Here is a 15,644-nt window from a genome sequence, read left to right on the forward strand (position 1 = left end):
ACTGATTAAATCTCCTAAATCATTCAACATAACAAAGTCTTAATACTTGTCTGCATGAACTTGACTAAGCTCACCTTTACAGCTAATGCACTTGCCTACTTTAAAGCACATTGTGTGTATGTCTCAAATCTGATTTCATAGCAAAGCCTGAAATTAAATAAATGGAAAACTCAATCTAACACAATGTACTGAAATTTACAATTATGTCAAGGAGCAGTAGTCTACATAGCTCACAGAAATATTCAAATTGTATACTGAATACAGTATTTCATTTGTTGAAAATCAGGGTTAGTTGCAGGGACATTTAACTGCACAGATCACAGCAACAGGAGAGGTGATTATGGCAATAGTCATAAAATTAAGGGTGAAATGGCAAATGTGCAAAAGACTAAATCAGTATTGAGGTTCACAAAATGCCATTTATTATACAACCTACCAAAATGCATATGCCTTTAATATAGTAGCATACTTAAGAGCCTGAAAGCTAGTGATGCTGGTAATTTGAAATAAACCTCATCCACAATAACATAGGCAACTTTGCAATGGGAAGTGCTGAACAGGGAACATTTCTTAAAGTTCTTGCAGCCCCTCTAAGGTACTTACTTCTGCCGATTATTAGCCATTGTTTTCTCCCAAGCAGCTTTGTTTACACCTTCTTCCATCTCATATTTCTTCTGATCCTGAATGGAAGTTTAAGACATTATTTTCTTTTCTCAGATGGACAAAATAAGGAAGGGGAGGCTAAAGGGTATGCCAGTTTTAAAAAGGAAGAGTGACAACACTGTTCAACTGATATCTTCACAGCATTTAAAGCCAGCAAGGCTTCATTTCAGTTACTGCCATTTTATTATATTTATATATAACTCTTCTCTTCACAAGAAATCAAAAATTATTTTCTTGAAAATAAGAGATACTAGTAGCTTATTATGAGCTCTCATTTTCCTCTGGATTAAATTTGTTTAACCAAGAAGCTTGTGAGCTTGCTGTGAAGAGTTGAGAGTATGTGACAGAAATATTGAGAACCCAAATAGAATTCCAAAAGCATAAGCCATCCACCAAAGAACACCACAATCTGCAGTTAAGCTCTGATCCTATATAAGACAACTGTCTCAAATACACCCAGTTTTTAAAGCAAAGTTTTTATTCACAAACCTCTTTCAAAGCTTTTATTAAATCTGGTTTTGGTCGTGGGCTCAGGGGAATGCATTTATAGCCACAACTTTTCAGTGTATTCATTATGTCTCCTGCTGCTCTTTGTTGTTCTTTGGTCATTCCATCTCTGTGATTGTGCATTAATTCATACAAATAGAGCACTAATTTAGGTCCATGCTAGAAGGAAAAGAGGAAATTGTATTGTCATGCTCATTTCCACAACACTGAGCAATATTTTTCCCTCCACTTTTATTCCCTTTTCTAGTCAGACTGTGCAGATTTCTTCTAATTATTCACTAATTTAAAGAAAAAGACAGCTTTAATGGTTAAAGATAAACTTTTATAAAACTAGAAAAACATGCTGAATTTTATCCTCACATGGTAAAATTTGCCCCAGCATCTTGTGACTTTTCAAATGGCTTGCAAGAAAACTGTTTCTTTCCCCAGTACTCAGCTCCTGCAGCCTTATACTTCAGGAAATACGTGCCAGAGACTTCTAATTTTGCATGCCAAGAACAGTACAGCTCATTTGATTAATCAAATTAGATATGACAGATAATGAAGTTAAGCAGACATAAGTCATAAATGCACTCAACATGACGTTCCCCACAGAAGCCACTGCTAGTGCATCATCTCTTTTCTACCTGATAAAACTTATTTATTTGAATAATGTATACATGATCAGAAATATGTTGAGTGCCATAAACTAATCCAATAAATACTTTCTCTCCTTAGTATACAGTGACTCAAACTGAGGCATGTCTTTTATTTCATTCTTGCAGTTCCTGAAGATCTCCAACTGCAACATTTCTTCTTGATTTCTCCTTGTGACTCAAAGAAATGACAGCTTTCAAGCTTGCACTAACATAGCACCATTAGAAGCTTTCCTCTGACAAACTCAGAAAAGCAGGGAGAGCCTATTCAGCTTTTTAACTTAAGAACATGAAATACATAATCCCACTTGAAGATCTAATAAAGTCCAAGCAAGAAAAGAGAGAGTACTGCTTTGGATGGGGATTGACTGCTTCTTAAAATCTAGTTGAAATCAATTCTTACAAGCTTCAGAAAGTCTGCAGTAAAGAGTTTCAAAGCAAGGATAATTCCTTCCTTAATTTGCTTTTTTAGGGCACGTTAATGCCTAATAAAATCCTTCATGTTAAAACTAGTATCACCTTTTGTCTCTGCACAGCACAGGGGATATGTTTGATGCAGAACAGCACCAACATACCCAGACTTAATTTTATCTGTCCTCAGGATAGTACAGCAATTGCATAGGTACACCAGATGTTTTGTATGACAATTGTCAATCACTAAACATTGCACAAGTAGCAGTGAACAACTTGCCACATACAATTCTAAATAATCATACAATCTAGTCAAAAATTGAATATAGGTTTTAGAAACTTCTCTCAAAAACTCTTGAGCTTACTTGCAAAGTTGGGCTGAGACAGTCACGCAAAATCTCTTGCTGGTTTACTTCGTGTGCCATCTCCAAAGCCTGCTTCCTCTCCTGCAGGGGACTTACAGGAGACAAGCTATGCACAAGAAGCCTCCCAAGCTGCGTACGGAATGTGTCCTTACATAACAAAAGGATTCTGTTCCACTGCTGTTTCGGAGTGCTCATTCTGCTGGTGCCCTAAGTAATGGAGACAACTTTTTAATATTACAGGATTAGGACTTTCTTCTATCAATTTTTTCAGCTTATTATGATCAAAATGCAAGACAAAATTTTATCTACCAAAAGAAGTGTTTTGGTTTACTATAGTGATTATTATTATGGGTTAAAAAGCATTCTACTAAAACAATCCAGAAAGTGAAAATTGTGATGTAGAGAATTTAAAAACCAGAGGGTTTCTTTATTGCTCATTTTAATCAACAGCCCTTTTACATTAATCACCAGTTTTCTGAATGGATTACCTCAAAAGATTAGAAAACAAATATTAGAAGGAGGTGTGTTTTCACAAGAAAAAACTTGCCATCTTTGAAAAGTAGTACAAACATGGCACAATGGAAAGATAATACACCTATCAAATGTAATTTTTCTGAGCTAGAAAGAAAATTAGGTAGAACTGCTTTCACCAAGATGACCTAAGGAAGAGCAATAACACACTTTATATTATCCAAACAAAAACTGATTGCCTTGGAAATGCTGACAAGCTAACACCCTGTATGTTAGAAGATTTTCACCAATTTATTAAGAATTGAAAAAAGAGAAAGCTCTCCTTCCCAATTCTAAAATATACTATAAACATATTGCTCAAAAAATCCCCACCACCTGTGGATGCACAGAAGATCTGGTTTTATAGGCTTCAGCAAACCTAAATGTTGAAGTTTAAAGGGACCAAGCAAATTTTCATAGTACAAGAAAGTCTATTTAAGTTCTGTGTTCTTGTTCAAGAATAATTTTGCCAAATGTAAAGGTAAAAATCAGAACAGATCCATTTTTTATTTTATAACTGCAAAGTAACTGGAAGCCACAGTTTTTAATGCCACAGTTGGATGGACAAAGGCAGTAAGAAAAGCATTTATGAACAGAATACACTATGAATGAAAGTTCCTAATAAAGGAACCTTATTAATAAAATATGCTTTAACATGGACAGCATCTAATTACTTACAATGGATACTTTGATTCCTTCCACCAACATTTTGACCATTTCTTTAAGAAAAGGATTTATTCTGCTAGTCAGTTCTTGCTGGCTTTCCTCTTCAGGAACTTCCAGCTGGGATGCTGAAAGTCTGCTTTGACTTGTATTTTCTGTTATACCCAGTACATCAAGGCACTCTTCGGTAGAGGCTTAAAATTGAAGAGATACATATTGATCAGTACCATGTCAAGCAAGACAATCCTACAAACCTTTAGTTGGCATTATATCAAATACTGCCTTTACTGATATATTTACTATACTTACACTCTCTCTTGCCTTTGCAGAATATGCACGAGCTCTCAAGTCATCAAGTCTTGCTAACCAATGCAGCCATTTTATAGAAAAATTGCATTTTAAGAGAGCAGATGCTCCCTTTGGCAGTTAAATCTTCATGTAATAATTAATGCAGTTAACACATGAATGGACTGATGTAGAAATAAAACAACTTGTTCAGTTCATTCAGATAAAAACATTACCCAGATTGCCAGTTACATAATACTGAGAGACAAATCATAGAGAACGACATGTCAGTAGAACAACTTTCCTCTCTAACACTTCAGCATTCCAAAAGCAAGAATTAATCTTTCATCAAAACAGAAACAAACAAAAAGAAATCCTACCTAAATAAATGAGCCTGTTAACAGCCAAAACAGTCAGCCTCTGTAACCTTTGCGCAAACTCAGACTCAGTGGCTTGGACAGGATTTTCTTGGCTCATTCTCCGCTGCATCATCATGTTGAATTCCTCACTTGCTAGTGAGCGCATTTTCACCAGCAGAGCATCAGACTGAGCAAGTGAAAACTTTCTGGAACCTTAAAGGAGAGAAGCATGAATAGAATTCTACTAAAATGCACAAAAACTCCATCACTCAGCAACTACTTTAATCCAAAGATTTCACATCATTTAATGAAACAAACATTTGAAATGTATCAGTATCAAAGGGAACATAAGTGTCATTGGGTGTTTGTCCTTCTTATTTTTAGTTTTTAAGGCTTTTTGAGAATAAATACATAAATTTCAAATAATAAGTAATACCGTGAAATGAGTTAATATCAAGATAAGCTTTATTGTAGGACTTCGATATTTTTTTGCTAAACATTCAAACCCACTACTTTTTTCCTGTTTTTATTGTATAAATGGAATAAAGGATTAAAAATTAGTGATAGAACAAAATCTTGCATATTGCAGAGTGGGTTCATCAGCACAAATGATGAGCCAGACATATCAGCAAACACATTTTGTACCATACCTATTGGCACTAATAGAAGCACAGTATCTAACTCACAAGAATATTCTTCAGAATTTTCTTGAAATGAACTGGGAGGCCTTGACTGTACTTCCTTCTTTTGGAAATAACTATTTTTATTTACCTTTAGTGCTTTACCAAGTTCACTAGTATAAAAACTTTTTCACTCTACTGAACATATATATAAAATATTTCACTAGGTTGATGGAGAGGGGGTCTCAAAAGCTGACCATCAGGACAAACATTCCCATACTAAACAGGAAATATTAAGTGTTTGTCAGGTTATTAAACTGTATCTTTTGTGAAGTCTTTAATGCATTTGTAAGAGACATACAAAATCAACTTACATCCAACTCCAAAACTTTTACAGAAGGACTGATTAGCTATCAAATACAGGGAAAGTATTACTGCTAAAGCTAGAACTCAACACAGGCTTTAAAAACACAACCACAGTGGCACTTCCAAGTATAAATTTGGAGTGGCAGGTATTTATTTCAGGATGGTCTCTAATGAAAAGTCGTGCAACAAAGCAATCCCCACATCATAGCTGTGTTAAGTTACAAGCACTACCTTGATTTTGGCATTAACTTACTGTGAGGTTGGCTATTACAGGCATTACAAATTACTTAAAAAACATCTTTACTAAGCAACTTGTGAATTTAAGAGAATCCCCAAAGGTGGTAATACCATGGAATCATCAAGCAATACATACAGGAAGGAGCAAGCACCAGAATGCCACACCTCTGCTACTCACCTGCGATGCCTTTGCGCTTTTGAAACATTGTGCGATGTGGTGCCGAGGGTGCCGGGGCTGAACTGGCCTGCTCCTGAGCATCTTGGCTTGCTGTGGTCCTTATCAACTCAATGGCTGCTTGAAGAACTCTTAACTGCAGAACAACTGCCATATCTAGAGAGAGAGGCATACAAAGTGTATATGACATCTTCAGGAATTTTTACCAGATATTTGTAATAAGTCAAACTGCAACATGGTCAAGAGCTACAAAACTCTAGATTCCACAGGAGTCACACAAAGTCTCTTTGCTATGCCACAGATACAGACACTACAGAAATTAGTTGTCATAGAAAAGCCATTGAATTTGATCACTCTAAAACAAGCTAAATGAAACTGTACAGAATGTTTTCTTTTAAATATCCTTAAGGAACTTTTACAGTCACTATTTTTTCAGATTAGCAGTACACAATTCTTGACCACAAGGCAGGCTCGTAAGGGAAACTACTAATTTGAGAACCACTTAGAAGAGAAAGATTCATCACCAGAAAACTCCCCCTTCTCCCTCAGCAGGAATATTAAACAGAAAACTGGGGAAGGGATTTACTTTTCCAGTCCCATGACCCCAAAAATTAGCAGACAACTTACTTTGCATCCTTGCATTTTTACTATTTTGTAGATGACCCAGCAGCACAATGAGGTCTTCAATAACACGAAAATATTGAGAACCTGAGGAGCTGCAGGCATGAATTGCAACTGCTACCAGCAGCTGTTGTATATCGCATGCAAGTAACTTGTAGTCATTCAAGGGAATGCTGCAAACAAAGTTGTAGTTACCAGAAACATGACAATTCTAGTAGATTGTAACTCTTAACAAGACACATTATTATTCCCCTTGCTACTTCTGCCAACTGTACCTAATATTTTGTTGTACTTCATATAAAAGTGTCACTGCTGAAGACTAGAACATTATAACTCAAGACATTTCTTTAAGGTTAACTTTGGCAGATTGGATGCCTGCAAATTTTTGAGACATTCTAATGTTGAGTGCAGCACAGTTTTATTGGAAAAGCAATGATGTATTACTATCAGATTTTTAAGTTAAAGAACAAGTCTGAAGTCCTATATTTCTCAAAAAAGTATCAGGACAATCTATTTTATAATCATGCTGAACAAAAACTATATTGAGGTAAAAAGGAAACCTTTCCATTTCTTCAGGATACCAACTAATGAAATAAAATAACAAAACCCTGTCTTCTCCTTTGTTCCCTGTATAATATTTTTTAAAGTACAGAATCTTTATCTCTAATAAAGTCATTGAAAAATCTCAAATATTAAATCATAGGCAGTACAGGAGACACTTTTCTTCAGTTTTGATATTGGCCATAGAGACAGTAGAACGTACCATTTCCTGGGCCTTTATCTTACTGTTCAGGTTTATTAAGAAAAGCATTGAAAGTGCAGACAGTGTGACAAACTCGCATTTTAAAATGTCATTTCACTTGAATGTTTAAAGTATGGAAAGAACACTTTATATTCCACTATTTGAACTGACTAAAATATTAACTTACAGGTATAAAGTTGAAAACCTCAAACCCAGTATTTTGTACATGCTCTCTAATAATTTCAAAAAGTAGAAAAAATGCAATGCAGTAATTTCTTGCTAGCCTTAAGGCTGTGCCTAGAACATTTGATAGCAACAGAAACAAAACTCACTTTGTTTCCAGTCCGTTGAGAGCAGCCAGTGTATTACACAACACATAGAGCAAACCATTATCAAGCAGTAGGTCTGCAACTTTTGAGCAGGAATTTATGATTTGCAGGAGGAGGCAGAAGCAGTTATGCAGCAGAACGTTATCATAGAGGGAATTCTCTATTAGACCCAGAACAGGAATGACACACCATTTTCGAAAGAGTCCAACATTCTTGACATCTTCCAGATCAAATCTGTTAACAGAAATATGAGTAAATGGCACCCTAAAGAACACTGTGATAACAAAAACAGTACAGACAACTGGAATACCAGTTATGTATCATATGCTTGTATTTTGGCAAAGATGTCCATGGTAATTTCCTACATTTCACTGTAGTAACAATAGCTATCTACTAAAAAAATCCAGTAAGAGAAAAAGAAACTTTTCATTTCAGCCACAAAGAAATGACGTGCCTAAAAAGTAAATCTGATGCTTTAGCTAACTACCAACTGTCTACAATACAGACTTCATGAAAATGGAGAGTTTTTAATCAGTGTAGAAAAATGTTGCATTACCCGTCGGATGTCGCTATTATAACTACACTATCAAGACAACAGATACAGCTTGTATAGTAGACACTATCAAGAGAACAGATACAGCTTGTCATCACTGTAACAATAACAAACTGACTGGCAGCAGGTTTGATATCCCATATCCATTACTGCTGAGGTTTAATTAAGTTTGGGACCTGGCTTACAGTGATTGCAGAATTCAAAGCAGTGCTTCAGACCTTGTTTTATTTATGCACTAAGAAACCACATTACTCTCATAAGGTTATCAGCCCTATAAAATGACTATTATATACAATCCTAAAAACCTGAGACATTAGACATTAGAATTATCTTTCCAGCCCCATAATAAATCCTGAAGAAGTAACAGTTCTCTGCCTTGGGACAAATTAAGCAGCCATGACTAAATATTGCACTTAAACAAGAACAGTTTTTGAGTGGTGAAGATCAGGTCAAGAGGCAAAAGTAATTTGGCTACAAATCCTGCAGAGGCAGCAATTGATAAGAAAATTTTTGCAAGATTTTTCCAATGAGTATATTTACTCAGGTGATTTCTGTACAAGCATTAAGTAGTCAGATTAATTCTAAAAAATATCATTTACTTATATAGCTGTCTGCTTAAAGGTCATCTCCTTTTCTGTCAATATAAGGTGGCTCTTCAGTTCATGAAAATGGTATATCTCTGGGATTTTTCCCTAGAAGAGACAGCCATTTAAATTTGGAGCCAAGATATGGAAGCAGCTGTGGCATCAAGATTTTTCCTTAATTACCTACCAAAATCCAAGAGAAGTCTAGTGACAGAAAGAGTTAAACTGATTACACAACATTTGAGTTCAAGGCCTCTGAGGCACTCAGAAAGTCTGAGTGTTTACAAGATCCCTGCTGAGAGCCTCCCTCAGATGAAGTTGCTTACAAACAGCTTAAGGGCCACACAATAGCCCTAAGCATTTTACTACATTTCAATGTTAAACAAGCAAAACCTACCAAAATAGTCTTGAATAGGTTTTTTATGGTTGTTGACCAGCAAAGTGCACTGCTTCTAACTCACATATTGTTACAGGACATAAAAGCACAGCATTACTTACTCTTCATCCAAGCCAACAGAGCGGCCAAAAAGCATTTCCAGAAAGCATTCTACAACTTCCTGAGTCCCCTGATGAAGATACAGCTGATTGGCTAGCAAAGAAAAGCCACGGTTCTTTAAGAATTTTTCCTTCTGCTCCCTTCTTGCTCTGTTGAAATATGCATCCAACAACTAAAAATAAATGCATAATTATAGTGTAAGAATGAAACATTTAATATAACTGCCCTGAAAGTGAAATTGTTGTCTTTGTCATTGAAATTTTTTAAAATTCAAGATTTCAAACATCAATTATACTATCAATTATATATTTGATAATATATTTTTGATCTGAACACACATTTTTCATTAAGTTTGAGGAAGATGAAATCAAACACAACAGTTAGCAAATGCATACATAAATACTCAAACTTTTTATATTTGTTCAATCTTACAGTTCAGTGTGTGTGCAAAGGTATGCATGACATTCGTTCTCAATAAAGCCATACAGTCTTACTCTTTCTCAAATTAAAATAGAAATCTACTCAAATTTTTTTGTCTACATTATATAATTATACAGAAACATTGTCCATAATACTACAAAAATCTCTGAAAACATTTTGAAGCCTCAAGTCCATCTTCAGTCCACAAAGGTGTGGACAACTCCTTAGAATAACTCAAAGTCAACTCTTTTACAAGTCAAACCAAGGTGCAAGTACTTTTACACACTGTATCATGTTTTGTGTCCCTGACTTTCTGCATTGTTGCTTCCATTTACAATGGTAATGCTATCAATAAGCTCTTAAGGCCTTTGGCTTACATTAGGGACTATATTTATCTATTCAAAGAGTCTGTCTTTATGTTGCTTTGTAATTTGCTTGGTTTTGTTTTGTTTTGTTTTTTTTTTTAATCCATAGGGTGAAAACTTATCTTAAATGTAGAAAACTGAAGAAAGGTAAACAAAAATAGTAAAATCCCACCACATTTCCAACACGTTAACCATACTGGTTGACATCTTTTTAGGAGAAAACATTTGATATAGGCCTACTTTAATGACTCCTTGTTGTATGAGAGGAGATGGGTGGTTCACCAGAACTATAAGATAATCAGGTTGGATAAGTTTGTCCATCACATCTTCTAGCATGATATCAGGTAGGATTAGGAGAACTCCACGCAAGAGATCGTATAACCCACAACAGATAAGCACAAGATAGTCTTCTGCACATCTGAAAACAGAGGAATGTGTTTCACCACAGCAGGAAAGGTTAAAAAATGCAAAATTGAAATTCTTGAGGGACAGAAAGAGGGTTTAGGTTAGAAATTTGGAAGACAACATTTCTTCAATACTCCTAGCCACCATCTTCATTAACACTTGTTTTTAGATGGCAGACAGTAAAAAGGATAATCTGACCAGAACTACTTTCTTTTGTGAGCAGTTCGCACTTTAACTGTACATAGCAAAAATCTGATTTTTAAAATTTTTTATGTAAATACAGCAAAAACTGAAACAACAGAACATTCTATACACTAAAAGCTTAATAAATTTGTGTATGACAGCCATTGAAAACATTCCATTAGTTTTCAGAATTTGAATTTTTATGGAATATTAATCAAGAGCGAGAACTGTAAAATTAAAGCTCATGTTAAATTATTATTTTCCGTGCTTACCTATCATCAGGGCTGTCAGATGGCTTTGGGGTAGTCTCATTAGGTGAAGAAAAAGCAAGACTGTCCCAGTCTTCAGGAAGAACACTCTTGTCAGCAAAGCTGGGCCAGCGAGCAATGGCTGATGATGCTCCAAGAACAGAGAATGCCAACCCCAGCCCTGCCAAGTGACCCTGTCCCTTCTGAAATGAAGGCAGTCCTTTCAGATGGTCTGGACGCCGCAGCGATGCCTCAGCTGCACCACCAGCAGCAGCTTCACTACATTTCAGGTCTGTATCAGCTTCTTTACTCTCTAACGCACTTTCTGATAACTCTACTTCTTTTGCAATATCCTCAAATGTTTCGGCAGATGTTAGCTCTGAGTCACAAACTGTTTTTGCAGACTCACAGCTGCTAAGGAAGAGTTCTTCCTGTACTCTCTTAATAGTTTCAGAACTTTGTACAAAACCAATTCTATCCTGAAGATCAACGTAGTCACGCTCCCCAAGGATCTGCAGGTCATCAACACTGCTTCCCATTCTTTCAGTCAGTCTTTTTCGATGAACTTGGGGTGAGGAAGTAGGTGATGCTGGTAAGCTTTTAGAAAGCCTTCTAGGTGCCTGAGAGCCTATCTTCTGCTGTACACTAGCCTTGGAAGTGCTCCCTAGAGAAATAAGGACATCTTAAGCATTCCTTTCACACTAAAACCCAGCTTTTCTAATAATGATACACTCTTCACCTACTTAAAATTGTTGTGACCCAAGTTAATTTTATGTGCAAAACTGATTCAATGCCTAACATAACTCAGATTTGGTTAATCAAAGTAGAGATATTAAACTATTATGCAGCCATATATTTAGCAAGTCACAAATGTGGAAGAAACAAAACGCAAAGTAATTTTTTCCAATATACAGGAGTTTTTAGATTTAAGTTACGATCCCTTCACCTAACCCTCAGCAGGAACTGTTACAGAATCACAGAGGGTGGGGGGCACATCTGGAGGTGTCTACACCAGAATTCTTGCTCAAAGCAGCGTCAAATAAAGCAGCTTGTTCTATTTGGAGCTTTGTGTAAGAGGTCTAATCTGCAGTGTTTCAGTGGACATCAAATTTCTACTCAGCAACTCTTCTGCACCAAGATTTTACATATACTTCAAATTTAGAACAAATAACTACATGTTTTAATTAACAGTGCTTGCTTTTAACTGCACATTATGACCTGAAACAGTCAAGCTTTCAGAGCATATTACAAGTCTCGAACAAAATATAGTTCTGAGAGAGAAAATGTCTGTATACAAGACTGGTAGAAGCAGTTACCTGTTAGACTAGGAAAATGAGAATTTTTTCATTCACAAATATTTTGAAAACTGTGCATCAGTTAGTACTAAGGCAATGACAATGCATTAGGAATGTATTTTTTATGAGACATCTATGAAATATATGAAAGAAATACATGAATATACATACACACATACATGTACCAACACAGCCAGACCCAAGCTGGCCTTCACACAACAAGGGAGATCTACACAGCTGCAGAAATCTTACAGTCAAGCTTTCACACACATCAGCGGGTAGTACAACAAAAAATTGCAAATCCCCATGCAGATAGCAGTTACCTAACACACATACAAGTTCTGCTATTTTAGAGAACCATACAGTGTTAAGGTGTTGGAATGCATTTTTAAAATCTTCTAGTCCCAGCACCTCCTGCGACTAGACCAGGTGCTCAGAGCTTCATCCAACCCGGCCTTGAGCACTGCCAGGGTTGGGGCATCCACAGCCTCCCCAGGCAACTTGCTCCAGTGTCTTGCCACCCTCATAGTGAAAAATTCTTCCTACTACCTAACCTAAACTTCCCCTCTTAATTTGTATCCATTACTCCTTGTCCTATCATTATTATAGTCCCTGATTAAATATAAGAGTATATAAATTATACATTTTTTAATATAAATTTGGAAATTCAAATTAAGAATCACAATCACGCAAACATTTTCACAAAAAATTATGTTGAGTATTCCTCTGGTAGACATGAACAATCTCTGTTCAAAACCAATAATTTGGTAATACTGACATTAAAAAAGTACTAAAAGTACTTATTTAGAGGAATGAGTTTTCATATGTTTTCCATATGGGGAAAAGGACTGATTCCATACACAGTTTAGTGCTGTGACATGTTCTTCATACCACTTCTTTACTGAAAAACCAAAAAAATTTGAATAAAGTTGTTTCAACTGAAGTAGTGCTTGACGATCCAATTTCCTTTTCCTAAACAAAGTAGCAACAAGATATCAATTGTAAAAGGTATTATATTGTGATACCCAGAACATAGCCAGCCACACATGATCTGAAATACATGGGTGGATGTTAGGGATTATGCACAAAGAAAGAAAAGTATCAGCTTAGAGCTCTCTGCCCAGATAAGATAGCTGCTTATGGCTGACTACTTCAGCTGCTGCCTGGTCAGGGCACTCTCTTACATCTCTAGCAGGTCTGTTTAACAAATGAAATGCTTCTGCTTATCTGTTTCACTGCCTGAGCCATCAGCCTGGCAATTTGTTTCAACTTAAGAATGAAGAGCGATTTAGGTAGCATGTTCTGCTCCATCCTTCTTACTCAGCTGTTCAGGCATCAAGCTCCCAGGGACATGGGGAGCTTTGTAAGAAAGATCTGTGGGAAACTAACATTTTAGGGCACACCAGTCATTTGGCAAAGGATTGTGTCTTAACATCCTTGTTTTTCCAGTATTGTTTTACCTTCCAGTGGTAAAGCTGTAAATCCAGTTGGAGATGTAATCACAAATGCAGAATTGTCTACTGACTTCCCACCACTGCTGGAATTTCTCAGGTACCTAAGTGATTCAACTTTCTCCTGGAAAATTTTGCCATCTAGAAAGAAAAGGGTGAAAAGTTACATAAAAGCTTTTTATGTTTGCATTGCTGACAAATTAGACTCACAGTACTGAGGGGTGGTTACATTTGGAGCTGATGACTGGTGGCTAATGAGAAGTTCTCAAGTCCAAAAAACTGAGAAAAAAACACTTTTTGGTTTAGAGATGGCTTCAAAATTTACTTTAGAACAATAAAAATGTTATGATATACTAAAACAACTATATTTAAAGACAGTCCTTGCAGTCATACAAGTAGTGACAATTGACTTTTTGTCATGTCAAAAACAGGTGGCTGTTCTCAAACAGCCTAAAAAGGCTTCAGGTCTCAAAACAAGCATTCTCCCCTTACTCAGAATCTTACAATAGTTAATATTAGAGACAACAACACAGATAAACACAACTGTGCTGCCTTTTAAATTGATCACTAAAACTTGAGGTACACAGGTATTTGCAAAAGGAGAAAATATTTCAAACTTGGATGATGCTTTCCATGTTTACCTAAGTTATAGCTTAGGTTGTACAATGCTAATATAAAAGCATGAACTATACATTGTTTCACATTTCTAAGAAGACAAAAAAATATTTTTTAAAGCTCACATCCATCATTTTGCCAACATGACCATCCTGTATAGATATATTAAAGCAGCTGTTGTTCTAGGTCTGCACCCCTCAAAGCCCACAAGCACTGCCAGGAGCTTGTCTGCAATGAACTGATGGTGCCTGACAATGATGCCTTGCAGTGCAAATCATCAATTACAAAAAATGCTCCATGGGTCCTTTATTTTTCTTGGAATTCAGTTAGAGGAAGAAAGAAAGAAAGTTGAAGTGCAGAAAGGACCAAATACAGATTTCTGAAGAAGCTCCATTTACAAGTAAGCTAGATGTTTTTTTCTAAATTAGCCCACAGACAAATGTCCACACAGGCAGCTAAACTTAAGCATACCATTTAGCAGCATCAGACTTCAAGAAAGTTAAAGGCATAACCATCAGAGAAATTATCTATGGCTACAGACAGGAGAAAGCTCTGCAAGTAAACAAAGTCTAACTGTAACCTGTTTCAGAAAAGTAAAAGTAGTTACAATATTAAGTTCCAAGAATTCAATAATTTTTAATATATACTCATTAAAATACAGGGAGGTTTTTTTTAAAAAATTAGTTTATTCCCAGATTTTTACCTTATTGTTTATCTAACTGTGGCATATTTACCTATGTGCAGGGAAAAGTAGAAGTTGGTAGGGTTGTGACAAACATATGTATTAGTGGGAGGGTGAACTGCTAAGAGGAAATTGAAGACCAGAGTCAGCAATTCCAGATCTGGGGGAGAACCAAGTACTTCTTCAATTATTTTCACAAATGACCTGCAAACCTCTTGAGGCAGGGATGCAAGGTGTCCCTCTTTATGCTCCTAGAAAGAAAGAGTAGGACAACTGTAAGCTACTTGCAATTTTGATTTGACAAACTGTCTTTTTTTTTTAAATTGTCTTGCTGTAGTAGAATAGACAAGAAAAGAAGCTCAGCTAATAAAGAGCTAATAAAGCTGTATTCTTTAATTATGAGAGAAGCTACTGTATGTCCTGGATGTTATCTCAGTCCATCATGAACCAAATATTTCATATGTTATGCAAGTTGATTTTTAGGAAAATGAGCATACTATGCTGCCCTGCTATGAAATGCTGGAACTTTAGAACATGAATCACTATTGAAAGTACAGTTTATTGTCATTGGATTACATATTTGTAGAGAAATTAATAGTTGCCAATACCAGTAATTCAAATATATTAATAAATTTCTGAGCAGGACCACACTGAGTCATCTGTATTTCCACTTCAGTAGCCAGTTTTATGAACATACACATTTGAAATTAATTTATTATTATATTTATCATTTCAGCTTAATAAGCATTCTATATAGTTCAACAACAGCTACCTGAAAAAAATTATTAAAAGAATACAGATTTTAGACCAAAACTTCAAGAAACTTGTGGGAAACCCTGTCAAAAGGTGAGCATGGTGA

The 15,644-nt window shown here is 35.9% G+C and overlaps 1 protein-coding gene across 2 annotated transcripts in view; it reads right to left on the reverse strand.

Moving 5' to 3' along the window:
• The window catches only part of LYST (lysosomal trafficking regulator), a 77,580-nt gene that overhangs the window by 20,548 nt on the left and 41,388 nt on the right, over nt 1–15,644 (reverse strand). For both annotated transcript variants that reach the window (XM_036379710.2, XM_054514213.1), the window contains exons 21-33: nt 14,838–15,036; nt 13,498–13,629; nt 10,767–11,406; nt 10,147–10,324; nt 9,124–9,293; nt 7,492–7,722; nt 6,424–6,590; nt 5,800–5,952; nt 4,420–4,611; nt 3,770–3,948; nt 2,582–2,788; nt 1,153–1,329; nt 604–680 (exon numbers count right to left, since the gene is read on the reverse strand). In XM_036379710.2, the coding sequence (XP_036235603.1) occupies nt 604–680; nt 1,153–1,329; nt 2,582–2,788; nt 3,770–3,948; nt 4,420–4,611; nt 5,800–5,952; nt 6,424–6,590; nt 7,492–7,722; nt 9,124–9,293; nt 10,147–10,324; nt 10,767–11,406; nt 13,498–13,629; nt 14,838–15,036 (2,702 nt within the window). The remainder of the gene's footprint in view (nt 1–603; nt 681–1,152; nt 1,330–2,581; nt 2,789–3,769; nt 3,949–4,419; nt 4,612–5,799; nt 5,953–6,423; nt 6,591–7,491; nt 7,723–9,123; nt 9,294–10,146; nt 10,325–10,766; nt 11,407–13,497; nt 13,630–14,837; nt 15,037–15,644) is intronic.

Source organism: Molothrus ater, chromosome 3 (genome assembly GCF_012460135.2).
Source record: "Molothrus ater isolate BHLD 08-10-18 breed brown headed cowbird chromosome 3, BPBGC_Mater_1.1, whole genome shotgun sequence".
NCBI classification, from domain to species: domain Eukaryota; kingdom Metazoa; phylum Chordata; class Aves; order Passeriformes; family Icteridae; genus Molothrus; species Molothrus ater.